The following is an 18,151-nucleotide window of genomic DNA, read 5'->3' as shown; positions in this document are numbered from 1 at the left end:
CTGTTTTCTTGCAATAGCTGGACAAAGCCATGTGTCGTTTCCAAGCATTTTTCTTTGTTTTACAAACAGATTGCTGACACCCATGCTATTGTTGAGCTGGAAAAGAAAAACTGGCAGCCAAGGAAAAGAGACAGGAAAGTTATGGACAGCTTCTTCTTGCTTTATTAAGGATTGTTATTAAATCATGTGAAATGATAGACCATTATGCTGCTGCCTCCGGTGCACACAGCTTTTGTGCGCCTAGTGATACTTTTTTTTTATAAGGCGCCTAGTGATACTTGCCAAGGAGGGATGGCGGAGGAAGCTTCGCGGAAGCCTTCGAGCTGCTCGGGAGAGGAAAAGGATAACCGAGACGAAATCAGAAATAAAGAAAGGAAGCAAGGCAGTCCACGATTTTCAAACGTTGTTTTGTGCTTTATTTTAAGATAGGCATTTTGAGCTCACTTAAGTCGTGTCACATTGCCTAACTTAAAGTGCCTTTTTACTCTAGATAGAACAACAAAGAATGAGTCGTCTCGAAAAAAAAAGGGAAACAATGAAAACGAAAATACACAGAACAGAACAAAGCACGGGTATTGATGGTCGCAAAAAAAAAAAAACAGAGATATTGATGTGATGCTAACTTGCATAGCAGGCACCTCACCGTAACGAATCACGTACAATGAAGATTAATGCTTATTAACGTCCTTACTAAGCCGGTCTTTGGCAGTAAACCTTTTTTAATCTAATTTATTTGTCAAGGCAATCTATTTATTTGATCTTGAGAGAGTATGACAATATTTTTCATAACATGAAATACGATATATAAAATTAAATACATACACATTTGGTATGCTTTCGAGCCCTACTTGGATATGGTCAATTGCAAATTTTACCGATCATTTGCGAATATCTTGTACGAATATATATTGAAATCATACCATGTTGTGTTAGTGTCGAACATTAACAAAAACTATTTGTCAATATCTATTATTTATTATCTTTTAGAGTTCCATTATGAAGCGGTTGATGCTACCGATTACAACCAAATAATGACCTTATATAAGTTGTTTGTTGATACCTACTTTGGAGTACCATTGTAAAAACCTTCCATACTAGAGCCTGTTTAACCGGGCACTAATCCAAAATAAATTTTATCTTAGTTCCTCTCAATATATGTACAATGTAGTGGATTAAAGTGCAGTCAAATAAATCCTTGAATTTTTTAATTCAAATATATATTTTTGAAAATAACTCATCGCTATCGTGTATGGGCGACGTACATGCATGGCTTTCTACGTAATATCAAATAAATTGCTATAGTCCCTCTATCCTTCTCACCGTTTTTTTTTTCAAAAATCTGTATCAACCTTTCTCATTTTTACCCCTAGACACAAAGGATTTATATAGTTAGAGCCTTTTAGAGGCACTCATAATAAACCGCCTGAGGTTTTGTTTAGATACACATGCACTCATTTTAATTCACATATGTTAAAATAGATTAGAGTAAAATTAAACTAAATACGTCCGGCCCAGACCCAAATTACATATTTGCATTTGTATATAGCCGGGGCAGCAGAGTCGAGTGGGGCCCCGTTTCTTCGGTCGTGCCGATTTCCACCACCCCGCTCCCTCCGCTGTGGGACCCACTTCCCGCGGCTCCTCCAACCGCCCTCTTTCTTCTCTCCCTCCCTCTCTCTCCTCTTCATCACGCCACAAGGCCACAGCCACACCACAAGTGTCCGGCCTCAGAATCGGATCAAAGAGCGAGCAACCGGGGACGAGAGAGACGAGAGGAGGCCTGGCTCCCCTCCCACCCTCCGTCACACGCGAGACCGAGACGCGGCGGCAGCCGAGGCCTTGCATAAAAGCGCAAAAGATCTCTCTCTCTCTCTCTTCCCCCCGTGTGCTGTGTCCCGACTCCCGTTTCCGCGAGCAAGTTCTGTCTTCATCCATCCATCCGTCCCCCGTCTCACTCCCTGTGGCCTGTGGCCTGTGGGTGGCGATTGTCGATCAGCTTAACCCCGCCGGCGAGTTCTCCCTGACATGGTCGGCCGGATGGAGCGGCAGACCGCGTCGTCGTCAGCGTCATGCTCCCCCTCCTCCGCCGCCGCTTCTTCCTCCTCGGCCTGCGGCGGCAAGAAGCGCCCTGATATCCTCAACATGATCCGGGTACGCCTGAATTTACTCACCTCGCTTGCTCCCTTTCTCCGCTCTTCTCCGCTTGTCTGGATAAACAAATATAGTTTTATTTTATTTTCACGCGTCGTGCTTTGTTTACGTCGTCCTGATGTTGATCCTGCAAAAGAAAATTTGGTCAATCGAAGCGTCCGTGTTACTCTTCTGTGCATAAAAAAATCGTCCAGAAAGAATCGATTAGGTGCTCTGCAGACGACACATCACGGCAGTTTCTGGTGCAAGGGAGACTATCACGATTGGGAAGAAAAAAAAAGGATATCATTTTGATGGTTTATTCTTTCTACCAGTGAGGAAATTAACTAACCGGTTTAAACTTAAAAGGGTGCAACTTGCTAGTTGGAGTCACAAGATTTCAAGGTTTGGGGGCCACGAAAGCAAAGTCGGACTTCTGCAACAAGGGCTCCTTTTTGACTGGGTACGCATGCGGCCTAGGCTAGGCATGTCACGCCAGCCGTAATCAACCTGCCTTTTGGAGCCTTGCTCTGCGAGTCTGCGTCTCCTAGTAGAAGTAGCCTGATGCACAGGCACAGCCGCACCGGGACCCCTCGTTGCAAATCCTGAGCTCCACCTGCCTGTCGCCTGTTCTGGCGATGATATATCATCAGAAGCAGACGAGTAGGAGGAGCTGTATCATGTATTCATGTCATGAAGTAAATTGCTTTGTTTATTATTCATCTTCTTGCCTCGGAAAAGCTGCCACTTGATACAGATGAAATCCTGTGGATTTCATTTTTCCCTTTTTAGCGGCAAATGGCGTGCAAGTATCAGCAACTTGCATTGCTCGACACTTGTACCACATGTCTAATCAGAAGCATCACCAGTTGAGACATGGACCACCGATAAAGCAGCTCCTGAAGTGTTGCGGATATCTCAAGCTGAAGCAGGGAAGATATCCGTCAGCATGATACTCAGGATGCACCCATGTGCGTTGTCTACTAGGTTTTGGATACTAAACAAAGAAGAGTGCAACTCGTAGCCTACCTGTTGCTGACCTATTAAGCCAAACCGTTACTGCATTGCAATTTCAGTTCCTTGTTCTTGGCCTTGGGCTCTCCACCCCGATCTTAGTTGGGTGATATGCTTATTAATTTCTTCATGAATGATTATTAATACAATTTTACATTCCTATAGTGTCTCTGAATAGCATAGCTGTTCTTTTGCAACATTTTTGCAGCTAGCTGTACTGGCAGGCTTGCTTGTTTAAGCAATACTTTTTATTTGACTTTAGGAACATTTGTGTATTCTCTATTCTGTCATGGACCTGTTTGGTTGGTGGCCAGGCAACACCATCCAACCCCAGGCCACCAAAAATGGACGCCTGGGATTGCTGCCTTTCCAGGGTCCAATCCAAACAGGCCCTATGAGCCTTCTTTTTTGTCAATGTTTGTCGAACACTTGCTGCCTGAATCATACTCATTGTGTATAGAACACTTGCTGCCAGAGTCAGCTAGTCAATGTGTGTAGCACACTTGCTCCCAGAATCAGTCTTTTGTCGATGTGTGTAGAACACTTGCTGCTAGAATCACTCTTTTGTCGATGTGTGTAGAACACTTGCAGGCAGAATATGCTGACACTATATTTGGTTCTTTTGCATGGTATACAGAATGCAGCCTGTCTTAATTCGTCATCTACTGATACCGGCAAGGGAAGGAGTAAATTGTCAACCAACAAAGTTACACATGGATTCCACCTGGTGGAAGGCAAATCCGGCCATGACATGGAAGACTACCATGTGGCAGAGTACAAGTATGTGAAGAACCATGAGCTTGGTCTCTTTGCCATTTTTGATGGCCATTTAGGAGATAAGGTGCCAAGTTACCTGAAAGCTAACCTTTTTAGCAACATAATGAAAGAGGTCAGTGTTACTTTTGGCTTTCTATTCTGTGTTGGAGACCAAGAAATCCTTTTTAGCCTTACCGTTCGCATACCTTCCTTACTGTTTCCCTATTCTGGTTACTGCAGCCTCTCTTCTGGTCTAGTCCTCAAGAAGCAATAAAGAATGCATACTGCTCTACAAACAAATATATTCTAGAAAATGCCAAACAACTTGGACCAGGTGGCTCAACAGCAGTTACTGCTATTGTAGTTGATGGTAAGGATATGTGGATAGCAAATGTAGGTGACTCTCGAGCTGTTGTGTGTGAAAGAGGCGCTGCTAATCTGCTCACTGTTGACCACGAGCCTCTTTCAACTAATGAAAGACAGAGGATTGAAAAGCACGGTGGTTTTGTAACGACATTTCCTGGTACAATTTTTGTTGTGTTATCGTTTCTTTTTTTGAATGCAGTTGTGTTATCGTTTCATCATTGATAATAAGATGCAATTACCTTATTATGTTTCATGGTTTGTTTGCAGGTGATGTTCCTCGGGTGAATGGCCAGCTTGCTGTTGCTAGGGCATTTGGTGACCAAAGCCTCAAGGCCCACTTGAGCTCTGAACCTGACATTAGACATGTACCAATAAACTCAAATATAGAGTTTGTCATACTTGCCAGTGATGGATTGTGGAAGGTTTGCGCCAGCTGTTTCCTTCATTAATCTTGTTTGTTCTCATGCTTATGAAAAAAAGGGTCTGTACTTTGGTTTCTATTTAATCCTGTACTTCCCTGGGCCTAGATTGAAATGCTTTGACTTAGATCACTTTTGACCAATTCTTGCATTATCTGCGACATGTTCTCTCCCTGCAATAAGCAGGCAAGAAGAGGTTGGACACTACCAAATCACCATGGTCTCCAAAAAAACATACCTTTATGAAAAAAATTAAGATGAGCTCTTGGGTCATTCGTCTATGTTTGAGATGTTTCTTTGAAAAGTATGTTCGTACACCAGTTTAATGTACTCTGTATTTCCTTTCTAAATACAGGTAATGAAGAACCAAGAAGCAGTCGATCTCGTAAAGTCAATCAAGGATCCCCAGGCAGCAGCGAAGAAATTGACTACTGAAGCGTTGGCAAGGAAGAGCAAGGACGATATCTCTTGCATTGTCATCCGTTTCCGCTGCTGAGTTACCCCCTCTCCACGGCACTGATCTCCGATCTTCGCTTCATGATAGCGATTGAGACAATTTGTGTCTGTAATCATCTGCCTTTGCCGATTTTTTTTTCCTGATAGAATCTGCTGTACCTATCGTAGTTGTGGACAGGTCTGGAACTAATTAGGACAGTGAAGACTTGAGAGCTGGTTGGTGAGTGTGTGCAGGGTGCCCATTCGCCTGTGCATATATACACTAGTGTAGACTGTGCATCCGTTGACCGGGACTTGGGGGAGTCTGTCAGGACCTTAGTGCTTGTGTGCTTGTGATGGTAATGGACCAAATGCTGGCAAAGGAACTTGTTGATATGTAATTTGGTTGATTTAGTTTTCATGGCTCGCATTTCGTAGGGTAGATGCATCTGATTTCAATGAAACATATTAGTAGTTCAGGCCACCTTTGGAATGAAGGATTTTTTTCCCTATATCCTGCGTTTTTCTTATGAAGATGAACTAATTCCCGTGAAATTACTACACGATTCTTGTGAAATTCGTGTCCCAGGTGTTTCTTACGTTAGCACTGAAACTTCTACTATTGATATTTGCTAATACTTGGTCGCTTAACTGAAAGTTCAGTTCAATACCCCCCACCTAGTTCATGCGCTTCTGCGGGCAAGGGCAACTACTCCACTCTTGTGTCCTCTGACTCTGAGGTCTGAACCTGACGGTCTGTCTGGTCAATGGCCATCCCTTCAGCAGTGGTGCCAAGATTAGCTAGCCATCCACGATCTCCACCGTGGTGACCGCAGGATAGGAGTGGCCGCAGCACTGTCCGGTGAGCGGTGATGCCGTGCACGTACGTCCCCTCCCACTTCCATTGTGGCAATGCAAGCGTGACCGCGGGCCAGAGGCCCAAGAGGATACGGCATCACGGTGCTGGCAAGACAAGTGTTCTGCGTCCCCAGGTCGGCCTGAGCACCAGACGCGACATGGCGTCTCCAGCCCACAGAAAGCCCCGGAGCTGGCGGCCGACTTGATTCGGATTGAACGGCCCATCGGATTCGGGAGTCCAGGTGGACATCTCAAGATTGGTTCATTTTGCAGGATATACATGAACGATGTCGTTAGACATAAGAAATTCATCGGTAAAGATGTATTTACATGGACGGTTTTCTTAACATAGTGTCAGGACGAATAATTTAAAATCATTTTTTTAATTTTTTATGTGATCTCAAATAGAGAAATGATCTAAATGAAAGTTTTGTTACTCGAAAAGATCTATAACTTTGTAGTTGACTACTTTTTTCATATGAAATCATTTAGAGACTCGAAATTATATTTTAAGATTAATGATTTTGAAATTCATATTTTTTTGAATTTCCAAATTACCTTGAATAGAAAAATTATCTAAACTTGTAGCACTTGAAGATATCTAAAACTTTTTATTTAAATTCGTTTAGGGTCTCAAATATGGATTACAATATTTACTAAAGTGAATACAAAAGAAATGTAGTTGTTACTCAATCACAATTGACTTTGAGGCGGGCGTAGGCCCTATTCGCTTATCTTATTGAGCCGTACTGTTTCAACAAAGGAACATTGTTTTTTCTCTCACAACAAATCAGCGAACATTGCTTTCAGTCATGGCTTTTCAGCGAAGCGAACATAACCGTAGTGGTTAAGGAAGGAATGTGTTATGATTAAGGTTGTGGGTTTGATCTTCGTCAGCCACACACGTGTGTATTTCATGTGGTGACTTGCGAGGCATGAACTTTGGGGGCTAGTTGGTGGGCCTCTCACGTTTTTTTTTTTTTTGCTATTCCTTGCCTGATTTGCAAATGCGTGAAAAATATTTTACACTAGTAGTTTGTGTAAGTATATTGTCAGTAGATCGATTTATACTGGCGGTGGTTTTAAGAAAACCACCAGTGTAAATATTTACACATGCGGTTCTCAAATAATGCTTACGAGAAAACACCACCATTTTTATTGGTCTTTCACATTGGTGTTTGAAAAAATATTAGTACAAATCGAAACAGTGCTGCCTATAATAATTGTTTTTGTACCAGTGGACTATTCGCCCCCTCTCCTCATAAAACAAAACAAGTTTCCAATCATATATACCCCTACTCACTAATTGAGTTATACGCCAATTTCAACTTAATGCATACTATTTGAGTTGAACATAGTGTCCAAAAGATGGCACTAACTAGGCACAACAGGCCTTAGTAAGTAACATTTGTTACACATATGTCACGTGACATGGAGTACTATTATTTTCTCTGATCGAAACATATATAGCTACCAACTGGACAAATTGGTAGCACTACTGAGTAGCGAGTAGCGAGTAGCGAGTACTCCATACCAATCAACTCTAGACACGGCGGGCATCCATGACATACATTAGCTTCACAAGTAGTAGCTAGTACACAACACTTACCATGCGCATGCACGACGATACGTCAATCACTCAAACACGTAGCTGTTCTCGAGGGCTTGGAACACGGTGGACTCCTCCTCCATCACCTTCGCCACCTCCGGCGCCACGTGCACGTACACCACCCAGTCGCCGTCCCCGCGCGCGCTCGGCATCGGCATCACGTACCCGGCGCCGGCGGGCCACGGGAAGTGGTACGACGCGAACGCGGGAAGGCCCGTCCCGAAGTCGGCCTTTCCCACCGGGAAGGTCATACCGGACGACACGATGCACGACATCGCCTCGTTCCCGCCGGTTCCTCCCAGGTACGCCCTCGCCGCGGCCGGCTTAGGCCGCAGCGCCTCCACCCAGTCCACGAGGCCCCGGAAATGGTCGCCGGTGGCGGCCTCCGCCACCCACCGGTGCACGTCGCCCGCCACGTCGGCGAGAGCCATGCGGCGGAGGTCCTCGGAGCCCATGACGCCGTACGGGATGGTGAGCACGTTGCCGAAGTAGGCCTTCATGGCGCCGTCCGGGAACATGCGGGTGCGCCCGTCCACGACCACGCCCATGCAGCACTGGCTGATCTGGTGGGCGGAGGCCGCCGCTGCCCTGGCGCAGAGCTGCCACAGGTGCGCCGTGAACGCCTCCAGCTTCGTGTGCCCCGGCCCCGCCGAGGCCTTCAGCGCGGCGATGTCCGCGGCGGCTATGCGGTAGATCCGGTTGACGGAGCGGCCTGTGGCGGCGGGTGGCGGCGCGGCGCTGCGAGGAGAGAACAGGCGGTCGATGAGGGCGTCGGTGGACGGCGCGCGCTGCTGTGGTGGGTCGCGTGGGGCGACGAGGGACCGGCGGAACGACGGGGCCGGTGGCGACGCAGAGCTGTCACGGGCGGTTGCGGCCCACGCGACGAGGAACATGTTGAAGGAGTAGGCGTCGCAGACGCGGTGGTCGAAGGTGCACCCGACGACGGCGCCGCCGCACCTGAACTTGGTCAGCTGCGGGCGTTGCGTGCATGTCATGCGCCATGCAACAACACGGTCGTCATCAAGACAAATTTTATGCAATGCAAATGAACGCATCATACGAGAAACGCGTTTTATGGGAAAGCAACATTCTTTACGTACACGCAGCTTAACCACCAGGCCGTCGATCATCATACATACCTTGACCGCCATCACGCCGGCCTTCTTGGCAGGCATCAGTTTCTCAACGCCCTCGTCCACGGCGCCCAGACGGATCTGCCGCAGCTCGGCGCCGCCGGCCGCGGTCGTCTCTGTGAAGTCCACGCCGCGGCCGCTGCAGAGCAGCTCCGGCTCTCTGTCGCCGTTGGCCACCACCTCCCCGGCCAACGGGTAGTATGCCACCAGCGTCTTGGCCAGCGCCTCCTTGAGAGCGGCCGCGGTGGGCGCCGGGTGGAGGTAGCAGAAGAAGAGACTGACGTCCAGCGGCGGCAGGAGGAGGTCCAGGTTGGACAGCGGCAGGCGGTGTTCCTGCACCGGCAGCGCCGGCGCCACCGTGACGATCACGTCGCGGCCATCGTCGTGTTCTTTGGTGGCTTCTAATTTCACCATGTTGCCTGCGTGATATGCGTGTTGGCTAGTGACTTCAGAGGGTGAGGATGGAGGAACGAGGAAGTACCCCTAGTAGCTAGGTCTTGTTCTTCACTTACTTCAGGTTTTGTAATAAGGCGCCATGATATGATATCAGTATTTAAAGGGATGGGGTTAGGTAAACTAATTAGACTGCACATTTACAATGTAGCGCCTTATTTTATTTGCAAAATTTACTACGTGTATAATGCTATTTTATTTATTTCCTTGTCCAATCGAAAAGTTCTGGTGTGTACATTATTTCAGTACCCTGTTGTCCATGTTATTGTTTATGCACTTATGCTGGTCCTGCAGGTTTGGTGGGATTCTCTTCTGCTACAGACAAATAATGAGAGATCATCGCCAGTCGATCAGCATCTGTATTCTCTGTTTATATAAAAAAAAACATCTGTATTCTCTGTAGAGTTTGGACGTATATGCTTATATACTCCGTACTGTCCATGTCTAGATGAATACTATTTTGAGAGTGAAATTAACCACAAGTAAGTTTTCTTGTAAAATTAAAAGTGACACACTGTATTTTGTCTTAATACAATGATTTGTGGCTCTCTACGTGTTCGAGGAAAAAAATGACATTGTAAATTTGTAATGCAATCATATTCGTTACACTCGATCAGCAAAAGTGATCTCTTCGTGAAAAGTTGGGGAATGGAAGAAAAATGGATTTTGCTATTGAATTTCATGCATCAGTTAAACATACATTTTTTATTGAAATTATAAGCTCCCAATGCAATGATGGCATATGCGCATTACAAATTGGCAATATCTCTAGCCAAGTTTTAAACTCAGGACTGTGTCTTTTAGGGCGTGTTTGCGCACCTGGCCCAGCATGGCCTAGCCAGCCCAAACGGACCAGGCCGGGGCAGGTCTACCCCAACTGCTGCAATGCAGCTTGTTTGCGCACCTGGACCGATTCAGCCCGGCCCAGACGAGCTGGTGTTTGTGACCCAATACTCAGCCGGGCTCAAACGCCAACCGTTACCAACTGCCAAGCACAGATTGTGTTTGCCAGTTGCTGTGCTCGGCCTGGCCCAAAGAGAAGGAAGAACAGCATGATCAATAGAGAAGCAAACACTTTGAATGAAAATATACAAAAGACATAGGCCTCAGACTAATTCCATTTAATCAACACATATATTGCCGGCTACATTGCATAATCAAAGAAGCAAATTAAGAACAGTAGCAGAATTAAGTAGTTTGGCAAGCCGAGAAGGGCAACAAGTTAACAGAAAAGAGAGTACATGAATCAAAGTGACATGTAGCCAGCTAATGCAGTCATCCTATTGTGTCATCATCGGCCTAATTAAAACAACAGCTGTGGCACATGAACAGCTTGAGTGACAGACCAACTACAACCATAAACAAGATCAAGATGACAACATTTTTGCAACAGCCTTGCAGCTCAGGTGAATGAGGATAGATTTCAAAACCTTGACCTGTCACCAGTTCATGGGATGCTGATGCATCCCCATGAGGGGCATGAATTGGTAACAGCAAGGGTTCTTGAGGTACCCTTGCATTAAAATCTCTAAGAGCATCATCATAGTTGTTGTACTTCTGATAGATAGCCCCTTCTTCCCTAAGCACTTGCTTAGCACACTCATACCATGTAAAATAAATCCCAGGTTTCTTCCCTTCAAAGACCACATAGCAAGGAGGCATTCTCTGAAACCAACCAAATGTAGAACATATAAGTGGTCTGAATGACATGCCTCAGTCGACCATTCAGTTTGAATGATAGTGAACATCATCGGCAACTTGATAAAAAAATTAGCCTCAGCTGTTATTTTCCTTGTTTAGTCATTGGTGGCTACCAAGAATTGTAAGAACTAAATAAAGAGGCAAATAAACAACAGTTGCACTCACTGCCATCAGCCATCACAAGAGGATGTTGTTGCTGTGGAGTACAACTGAGCAAATAAAGAAGAAAGCACAACACTGTAAACTATCAAAACAAGAATAAGGTAGCCACCTCAAGTTTGTTTTATGCATCATAGGCCTTTAAATCCCATAGTTACCACTAGAGGCATAAACAACAAAAAAGGCAACTAGTTATCAAATAAAAAGTAGCCAACAGAGGCTATAAATAAGTTTCTTACAATACCAAGTTCAGTCCAACAGCCAAGGGCTCAAATGTTCCCAAATCCTTGCCTATTGTTAGCCACCCTCCTAGGCAAACTACACCATCAAGGTCAAGTGTCAAAAGAACAAGCAGACTGCACAAAGGTCCTGTTGTCAAAAGAAGAGAGAGTGGGTGAGGGGGGGGGGGTGGAGGAACTATACATCTCTATAGTCAACCCCCTCCTGGCCTTCTAGCCCTTCATGTGTAGTGGAACTACACATAGTAGTTTTTGGCCAGGAAGGTCCTAAGCCAAAGGGCCCTGTGGGCATCACTCATGTTCACAAAGCCCCTGCCTTGGGCCTTGTTGTCCAGGAGGAAGGTGTAGGCAACAATAAGTGCCTCCTCACTGAAGCCAGGCATCTCCATCACAGCAAGGTACAGATTGGCATCAACATGGGCAGGTCTAGTCTCCCTAAGAGCATTGGCCACATTGTTCACAGCATCTGACATGTTAGTCAACATGAGCATCTCCTCCTCAGAGAAGTTCCCTCTCTTCCTCTTTGGGCCAGCAGCTGAGGAGGTAGGAAGCAGTTCAGTGGCCTTGCTATCCCCTCCCTGTTCACTAGGAACTGTGGTGTGGGTCAAAGGAGGACCATCAGCCTTGGTACCAACACTGTCAGCCTAGTTCTGCCCTAAGGCTTCACTAGACCCAAGTGCAAACTTGCCTGTGGCCATGGCATTAGCAAAGATAGCCTCCATCTTAGTGTAGAACCTAATAGGGCAGTTAAGAAACTCTGTATCTTTAGGATGGTCCTGTAGAGTTAGGCAAATGTAGTTTAAGAAAGGCAAATATAGGTAGTCAAGGCAAAGACGAGATCAAACTGCTACCTTGTAGTGGCCAAGGTAGTGCTCTTGCTCAAGCATGATAGCATGAGCCTGGTCATCCCAAAGAGCAGCACTAAGGTCCTTCAACTTGCTCACCCTAGCCCATTTCTACCTCCACTTCCTCAAGTGGTTGTACACTTGAGTTGGGCTAACAACCTCCCCACAGAACTGCTTGAGGGCTTTGGCCACAGAATTTACATCTTTGTCCTTGAAAACCTTCTCAGGTCTGCTACCATCACTAACAAGGGCAGCCATCCTCCTTAGCACAAAGCCAGAGGTGGTGTTGGTCCACCTCATTGCCCTCACAGCCCCATTCCCAGCTACAGGAACAACAACATCAATAGGGTTTGCTGCACCTAGAGCAGCACCAGCACCAGCACCAGCTGCAACAGGGGCAGCAGCACTAGCACCAGCACCAGCTACAACAAGGGCAGAACCACCATTGATGAGCTGCTCCATCACTGAAGTACCAGCAACAAACCCACCCTCAAATGCACCTGAATCCATCCTAGGACTGGCATGTAATGAAATCAACAACAGAATTAGTCAAGAACAGGCTGACAACAATATTAACAGTTGTATGAACTAACCACAGACTAACAGATCATGAAGAACAGAATGTTTCAAGAACAGAATGAATGAGGCATAAAATTGGTCTCAGCTTTGTCCACCAAATTATTACATCAGCATGACACACATGAGTTCCATAGCAGGGTACAGAAACTAAAATCAAGAACATATTACATCAACTAGTGTTTGTTCCCCTCCCTTCCCACATAGCATTGCAAATGGCATCCCTTATTTCAGCCATGTCAACAAAGTCTTGGTCCAAATGGGCTGGGGGCAGGTTGGTTGGATCAGCAGAAGTAGTGAAACCTTCCTCGTCAGGAACTACTTCATCAATGCCAAAACCTAGGATCCAGTTATGCAAAATGGCATAGGCAACTACAAGCTTCACTTGTGTCCTATACTTGTGGAAGGGTTTGTTGTCCAAGATCCTAAACCTGCCCTTCAGTGCACCTATAGCCCTCTCCACAGTCACTCTAAGTGATGAGTGCCTAAGGTTGTAGAGCTCTCTTGCATTGGTGGGCCTGTTCCTTGGGCCATACTCAGACAAATGGTACCTAACCCCCTGTAGGGAGGTAGGAAACCATTTTTGCATGCATACCCAGCATCTACCAAGAACATTTTACCTACACAAGACATCTACTGTGAGAGTGTGTATTAATAGGCCATGGAATATGTAATTAGTGTTGGTGTGCAATTACCTTCTGGCAAACTCAAGCCATCTTCCCTGGCTACAGCATCTGCCAAAACAGTTGCATCATGGGCAGAGCCCTCCTAGCCAGCCAGAACATAAGTGAATTTTAGATCACAATTCACAACTACCATCACATTTTGGGTGGGATCCTTTTTCCTACCCCTAAAAGCTTGTTGCATGCGCCTAGGAACCCTTGCTAGGAAATGAGTGCCATCTATAAAGCCAATGACATCCTAAAAAGCATGGGTCAATCATTGCAATAGGTCTAATGTAACTAATGAACCCAGGGTATACAATTACCTTAAAATATGGATTCCATGTATGGCTTCCAAGAATCTTTGGGTGAGTGGTATTGCTAGCTGGCTTTATCATTTCATTCCTAAGCTCACCCACAGCATACAACACCTGATGGAAGTGCTTGTGGACAGTTTGGATGGACCTCCTAAAGGACTGGTGGACAACCATAAATCTTTGGTTGTGCCCTACAACATGTAAAAACATGGCAACCTGCTCTTCTACTGACACCCCCTCCCTATCAGTGACAAGACTCCTCTCTCTAAAAGTTCTCACTAACTTAAAAAAACAACTCCCTTCATCCTAATCATAGAAATACACTCTGAATCAGTGGAATTGTATATCATTCTCAGTGTTCTCTGTCTATGCTGTTCATTTTCATCCCTAATCAGGGCCAGTGCTATAGGATCAGGCAGTGGGGTTTCAGGTTCAGGGGTTTTCCTTTTCAGCCTAGTGGATACAAAGGTAACCATAACAACAGTCAAGGCAGCTGCCTTCCTACACAGCATGTCACGGCTCAAAGACAGATCCATCTACAAGCATGTAAAAATGTAATATGATTTCAGTTAATGAGCCCTGCTAGGCATCAACATGACTGTGAAATGAATGCATGCCAACAAAAGCACGGCTGCATCTTTATGTGATGCCTCCCAGTACTATGTGGACAACATCATCGACCAATGATGGAACAAAAAACTCAGATCAAGAACAGCAAGGTACAAGTAACACTAACAACTGCATCAAACAGTTATGAACAGCAAGGTACAATACAAATCTGAAACAGATCAACAACCCTAACAGATCACGAGCCCAACAGATCAAGAACAGCAAGGTACAAGTAACCCTAATAGGAGCATGAAGCAGTTATAACAAGTATGAAACCCTAACAGATCATGAACAGCAACGAACAAGAAACCCTAATAGGTTCGAGAAGCACCACAAAAAAGAAGATTAGGGGTCGATTTCACCTTGGCTCGGGGTCCAAACAACGGAGAGGAGGCAGATCTGGAAGTAGAGGATGCAGATCGGGAAAAAGATGAAGCAGATGCGGACGGAGAAGAAGAGGAACACCGCTGCCACGGAGTCCCAGCAGCAGCCGGAGCGGGGAAGCGGCGAAGAAACTCGGCGCCGGTGACCTAACCCACAACCAGCCGGAGGTCGTCACCGCCGCCGCCACGCACCACAACTCACCGCCGGTCTCTCACGAGGGAGGTGGAAGAGCAAGCACCGAGTGGAAGAAGGAGAGAGTGGAGAGTGGGAACCCGTATATAAAGGCCGGCGAAATCGCCGCCATTTCGCTTCGCGCGCGGCGGCCAGAGCGGGAGCGGAGAGCGGGGACGCGCGCGAAGACGTTTCCCCTTCCCGCCAGAGCCCGCGCGAGCCACCCCGCCGCCGCCCAAAATCGCCCGCGTGCGTCGCAGACGAGCGCGGCTCGGAAGAAACGAGGGTTTCGGTCGTTTCCAGAGAGCCAGGCGGAGAGGTCGAGTGTTGCTCTGCGAAGCCAGGCTCCCTTGCGGGCCATCGACGACAAACATGACAACTTGCAGCCCACGGGCGCAGCCGGGCCTCCGGGCCAGGGTCGCAAACGCGCCCTTAACTGATAACATATATATATAAACGGTTCCATTTGGGGAAAAAAACCTCGAGCTCTCTTAGAATCCTTAGAGCTAGCTATATTGCTCTTAGAAATCTTGGATTCTGGAGCGCGAGGTATGTTGAGAGCATTTAGATGATTCGTTTTGTATATATATAGTTTGGACTGGGTGTAAATGTCCATGCCTCTTTAATTTAGTTTATTTATAGGTCCAACCTGGATCTCAAAGCTGCAGGTGTGTGTTAAATGGGGCCATATGCCAAGTTTACAAAGAAACTCACGAAAACCAGGTCCAGCCGAAAACCTTGCGTTATTTGCGCAAACTAGTTTTGGTGATACAATATTACTCCGAAAAACTTGCGTGATTTGTCAAACGGTTGGGAGAGAAACACGCAAGAAGGACAGGTCCCACACTGCCAGAGGGAGAGTTAGTACGACGGAACCAACCAGCCTAGGGTTTGGTTGCATTGCTCGGAACTGAAGAAGTGTCGTTTAACGTCCGTCAGATAAACCACTCTGCCCAGTTCCTTCCTTAAAAAAAAACACTCTGCCCATGCAACGGGCGTTCAGGTGCAGAGGCAGCTGAACTGAACCGAGCAACCACTGACTTGGTACGTGCACGACTCATTTTTACCTGTCGCTTACGCCTACAGGCCAAAGGCCACACCAAGCAGGTAGGAAGCTATACTCCTATGTGCCTGTGTGACGGTTAGGATGTGACACTTCACATTCTTTTTAGGCCGGCAAGCAGGTAGGAAGCTATACTCCTGATGCAGCCTATTCGTTTGGCAGTGGCTTATCGTAAATGATCGTAAATTTTTAGTCGGAATAGTATTTTTCTCTCACACAAACCAGTCAGCAGTATTTCTTCACGAACCAGCAACGATACGAACCAGCCATCCGAACAGGCTACATATCCATCCGAGCAAGCAAAGCCAAGATGATGAAAATGGAGAATTATATATAGCAAGCAAAGCCAAGATGACGAAAATGGAGAATTAAAGCAAGCAAGCAAGCAACGAGGGCGCGATTGATACAGATTCGTTAAGCTCTAGCCGCGCTACAGATTCATTCAGCTCCGGCGGTGCCACAGATTAGCCCCCAGCATGGCAGAGTTGAAGGTTTTTTTTTGTTTTCTTTTGCGCAGGGAAGGGGACTATATTAAAACTCCACACAGTGCATCCTCAAATTACATATGAAAAAAAATCTAAAATAACAAATATACAATATTATATTCAGATTCTTCCATCTTCTTCTTCTCCAATGACATACTTCGAGTCGGAGCCAAAGTGCAGTCCTTATGCCGAATCAACGATCAACCCCCAAAACATTAGACATGCCGTAAGATCCAATGCTTTGGAACCAGTCCAAAACACATATGAATCGATGAAAAAATATCAACAGTTGTATTGTCAGGAGCAGTGGATGCAGATTCATCACCTTCAAACCATGATTTCCTCTCTTCTACCAACGATGATGGAATCGATGACCTAGAGTAGCTGTCTTCGTTGGGGGTGCCCATAAGCATCCCTCCTTGCAGATGATGGCCTAAACTTGGCCACCTGTTGATAAAATCGACGTCTACAATGACAATCTTGTTGTGGCAATCACCGAAGTTATCACAGGAAACATGATCCCTACCGAAAATCATCTAATTTCGCCGAAAGATTTATTTGGACTAAACCCTAAGCAACTAGAAAAAAAACTGCGGGAAAAGAATGGGTCTACTCCCCTTGTTATCCCCGACACGTTGGAGAGGGGTCCTAAGGGCGGCGGCGGCGGCGAGGAGTAGGAGTTGCGGCAGGCGGCATTGTGGCGTGGCTAAGGCTGGACGAAAAACTCGAAGCTCGTTAGCTCGCTTGGCTCGTGGCTGGCTCGACTCGGCTCGGCTCGGCTCGTTATAATAATGAGCCGAGCCGAGCCAAAATTTTAGCTCGTCAGCTATAACGAGCCAACTCGAGCCAGCTCGCGAGCCGCTCACGAGCTAAACGAGCCAAACTTTCAGGAAAAAAGTATCAAAATTTATATTAGTTTTTGTATTACTTCATGTCTTGCATTTTACAATTGACTGGTAACTGGTCTAGACCGTATAAATTGACTGGTAACTGGTCTAGTTGTATTTCTTTTATATTATTATTATTCTCAAACTTTAGATAAATGCAAATATTATATTTTGTGTATTTTTTATACCTGGCTCGTGAGTTTAACGAGCTAGCTCGAGCTTTTAACAAGCCGAGCCGAGCTGACTTTCTGGCTCGTTAGGATAACGAACCGAGCCGAGCTAGCTTGTTATCTTAACGAGGCAGAACGAGCCGAGCCGAGCCAGCTCGTTATCTAGCCTTAGGCGTGGCGTATATGACCCCCAAACAAGCTAGCTCTTGGCAGAGTTGATGTTGGTGGAGCGGAAAATTGTAGTTTCGCCTGCTTTACCTCTTTCTTAGTTCATTTGGTGTCCGGGACTCGAAACAACTCCTCCGTGCAGTTGTAAATAGTGTTGCTATAGTATTTGATAGAAGAAGATGAAGCAGGAGGAATCTGTATCAAACGCGATGTAATTGCAAATGTACAGGAGTACAGTGGAATCAACAACACGCATTGCCATAAATCCTCAGTCTCCACAATCAGATAGGGAGCACTACTATGAATCTTATGATTATCACCCCTACTGCTATAGTACATGCATGGCGGACACGGTGCGTGCGTGAGCTAGCCGTGAAGCTTAAGCCATGATGAATCCATGATGAGATGCCGAACCACGGGTCCGCACCTGACCGTCGCATGCAACCAGACCAGGATCCCCGCCCCGACCCTGCGCGGCGTCTTCATCTGCCCGGCCGTGAGCGTTCGATCTTCCCGGCCCGCATATCGACGACGTGAAACCT

At 46.2% G+C, this 18,151-nt stretch overlaps 3 protein-coding genes across 4 annotated transcripts; 1 reads left to right on the top strand and 2 right to left on the bottom strand.

Annotated features, from left to right (window-relative positions):
• Positions 1–1,647: 1,647 nt before the first annotated feature.
• LOC136491409 (probable protein phosphatase 2C 44) lies at positions 1,648–5,629 on the top strand. The gene is made up of 5 exons (XM_066487693.1): positions 1,648–2,151; positions 3,782–4,033; positions 4,141–4,423; positions 4,534–4,688; positions 5,041–5,629. The coding sequence occupies exons 1-5, from the start codon at positions 2,026–2,028 to the stop codon at positions 5,179–5,181; spliced, it is 957 nt and encodes a 318-aa protein (XP_066343790.1). The 5' UTR covers positions 1,648–2,025; the 3' UTR covers positions 5,182–5,629.
• A 1,704-nt stretch (positions 5,630–7,333) lies between these two features.
• On the bottom strand, positions 7,334–9,221 carry LOC136494056 (coniferyl alcohol acyltransferase-like). 2 transcript variants are annotated; one of them, XM_066490196.1, is made up of 2 exons: positions 8,688–9,221; positions 7,334–8,558 (listed from the first exon to the last, which is right to left on the bottom strand). In XM_066490196.1, exons 1-2 carry the CDS (start codon positions 9,132–9,134, stop codon positions 7,614–7,616), a joined length of 1,392 nt encoding a protein of 463 aa, XP_066346293.1. In that variant the 5' UTR covers positions 9,135–9,221; the 3' UTR covers positions 7,334–7,613. The 2 variants fall into 2 exon arrangements, with proteins under 2 accessions (XP_066346293.1, XP_066346294.1); XM_066490197.1 differs by having other exon boundaries at positions 7,335–8,558; positions 8,727–9,221.
• Positions 9,222–11,508: 2,287 nt separating this feature from the next.
• Positions 11,509–14,184, bottom strand: LOC136492322 (uncharacterized). The gene is made up of 7 exons (XM_066488381.1): positions 13,995–14,184; positions 13,682–13,863; positions 13,389–13,461; positions 12,897–13,032; positions 12,277–12,634; positions 11,961–12,048; positions 11,509–11,864 (listed from the first exon to the last, which is right to left on the bottom strand). Exons 1-7 carry the CDS (start codon positions 14,182–14,184, stop codon positions 11,509–11,511), a joined length of 1,383 nt encoding a protein of 460 aa, XP_066344478.1.
• Between the last annotated feature and the right edge of the window lie 3,967 nt (positions 14,185–18,151).

The sequence above is a fragment of the Miscanthus floridulus genome, chromosome 11 (assembly GCF_019320115.1).
Source record: "Miscanthus floridulus cultivar M001 chromosome 11, ASM1932011v1, whole genome shotgun sequence".
In the NCBI taxonomy this organism is placed as follows: Eukaryota; Viridiplantae; Streptophyta; class Magnoliopsida; order Poales; family Poaceae; genus Miscanthus; species Miscanthus floridulus.
The sequence above is the reverse complement of the archived record's forward strand: the minus strand, read 5'-3'. Positions and strand labels throughout refer to the sequence as shown.

Coding starts and splice junctions, on each gene's coding strand:
- LOC136491409 (XM_066487693.1), top strand. CDS start 2,026: ATGGTCGGCCGGATGGAGCGGCAGACCGCGTCGTCGTCAGCGTCATGC. Junction 4,424..4,533: donor TTTTGTAACGACATTTCCTG/GTACAATTTTTG, acceptor GTTTGTTTGCAG/GTGATGTTCCTCGGGTGAAT. Junction 4,689..5,040: donor CCAGTGATGGATTGTGGAAG/GTTTGCGCCAGC, acceptor TTCTAAATACAG/GTAATGAAGAACCAAGAAGC.
- LOC136494056 (XM_066490196.1), bottom strand. CDS start 9,134: ATGGTGAAATTAGAAGCCACCAAAGAACACGACGATGGCCGCGACGTG. Junction 8,559..8,687: donor GCCTGGTGGTTAAGCTGCGT/GTACGTAAAGAA, acceptor CAACGCCCGCAG/CTGACCAAGTTCAGGTGCGG.
- LOC136492322 (XM_066488381.1), bottom strand. CDS start 14,184: ATGCTGTGTAGGAAGGCAGCTGCCTTGACTGTTGTTATGGTTACCTTT. Junction 13,033..13,388: donor TGGCTTGAGTTTGCCAGAAG/GTAATTGCACAC, acceptor ACTGGATCCTAG/GTTTTGGCATTGATGAAGTA. Junction 12,049..12,276: donor TCAAGCAGTTCTGTGGGGAG/GTTGTTAGCCCA, acceptor CTAACTCTACAG/GACCATCCTAAAGATACAGA.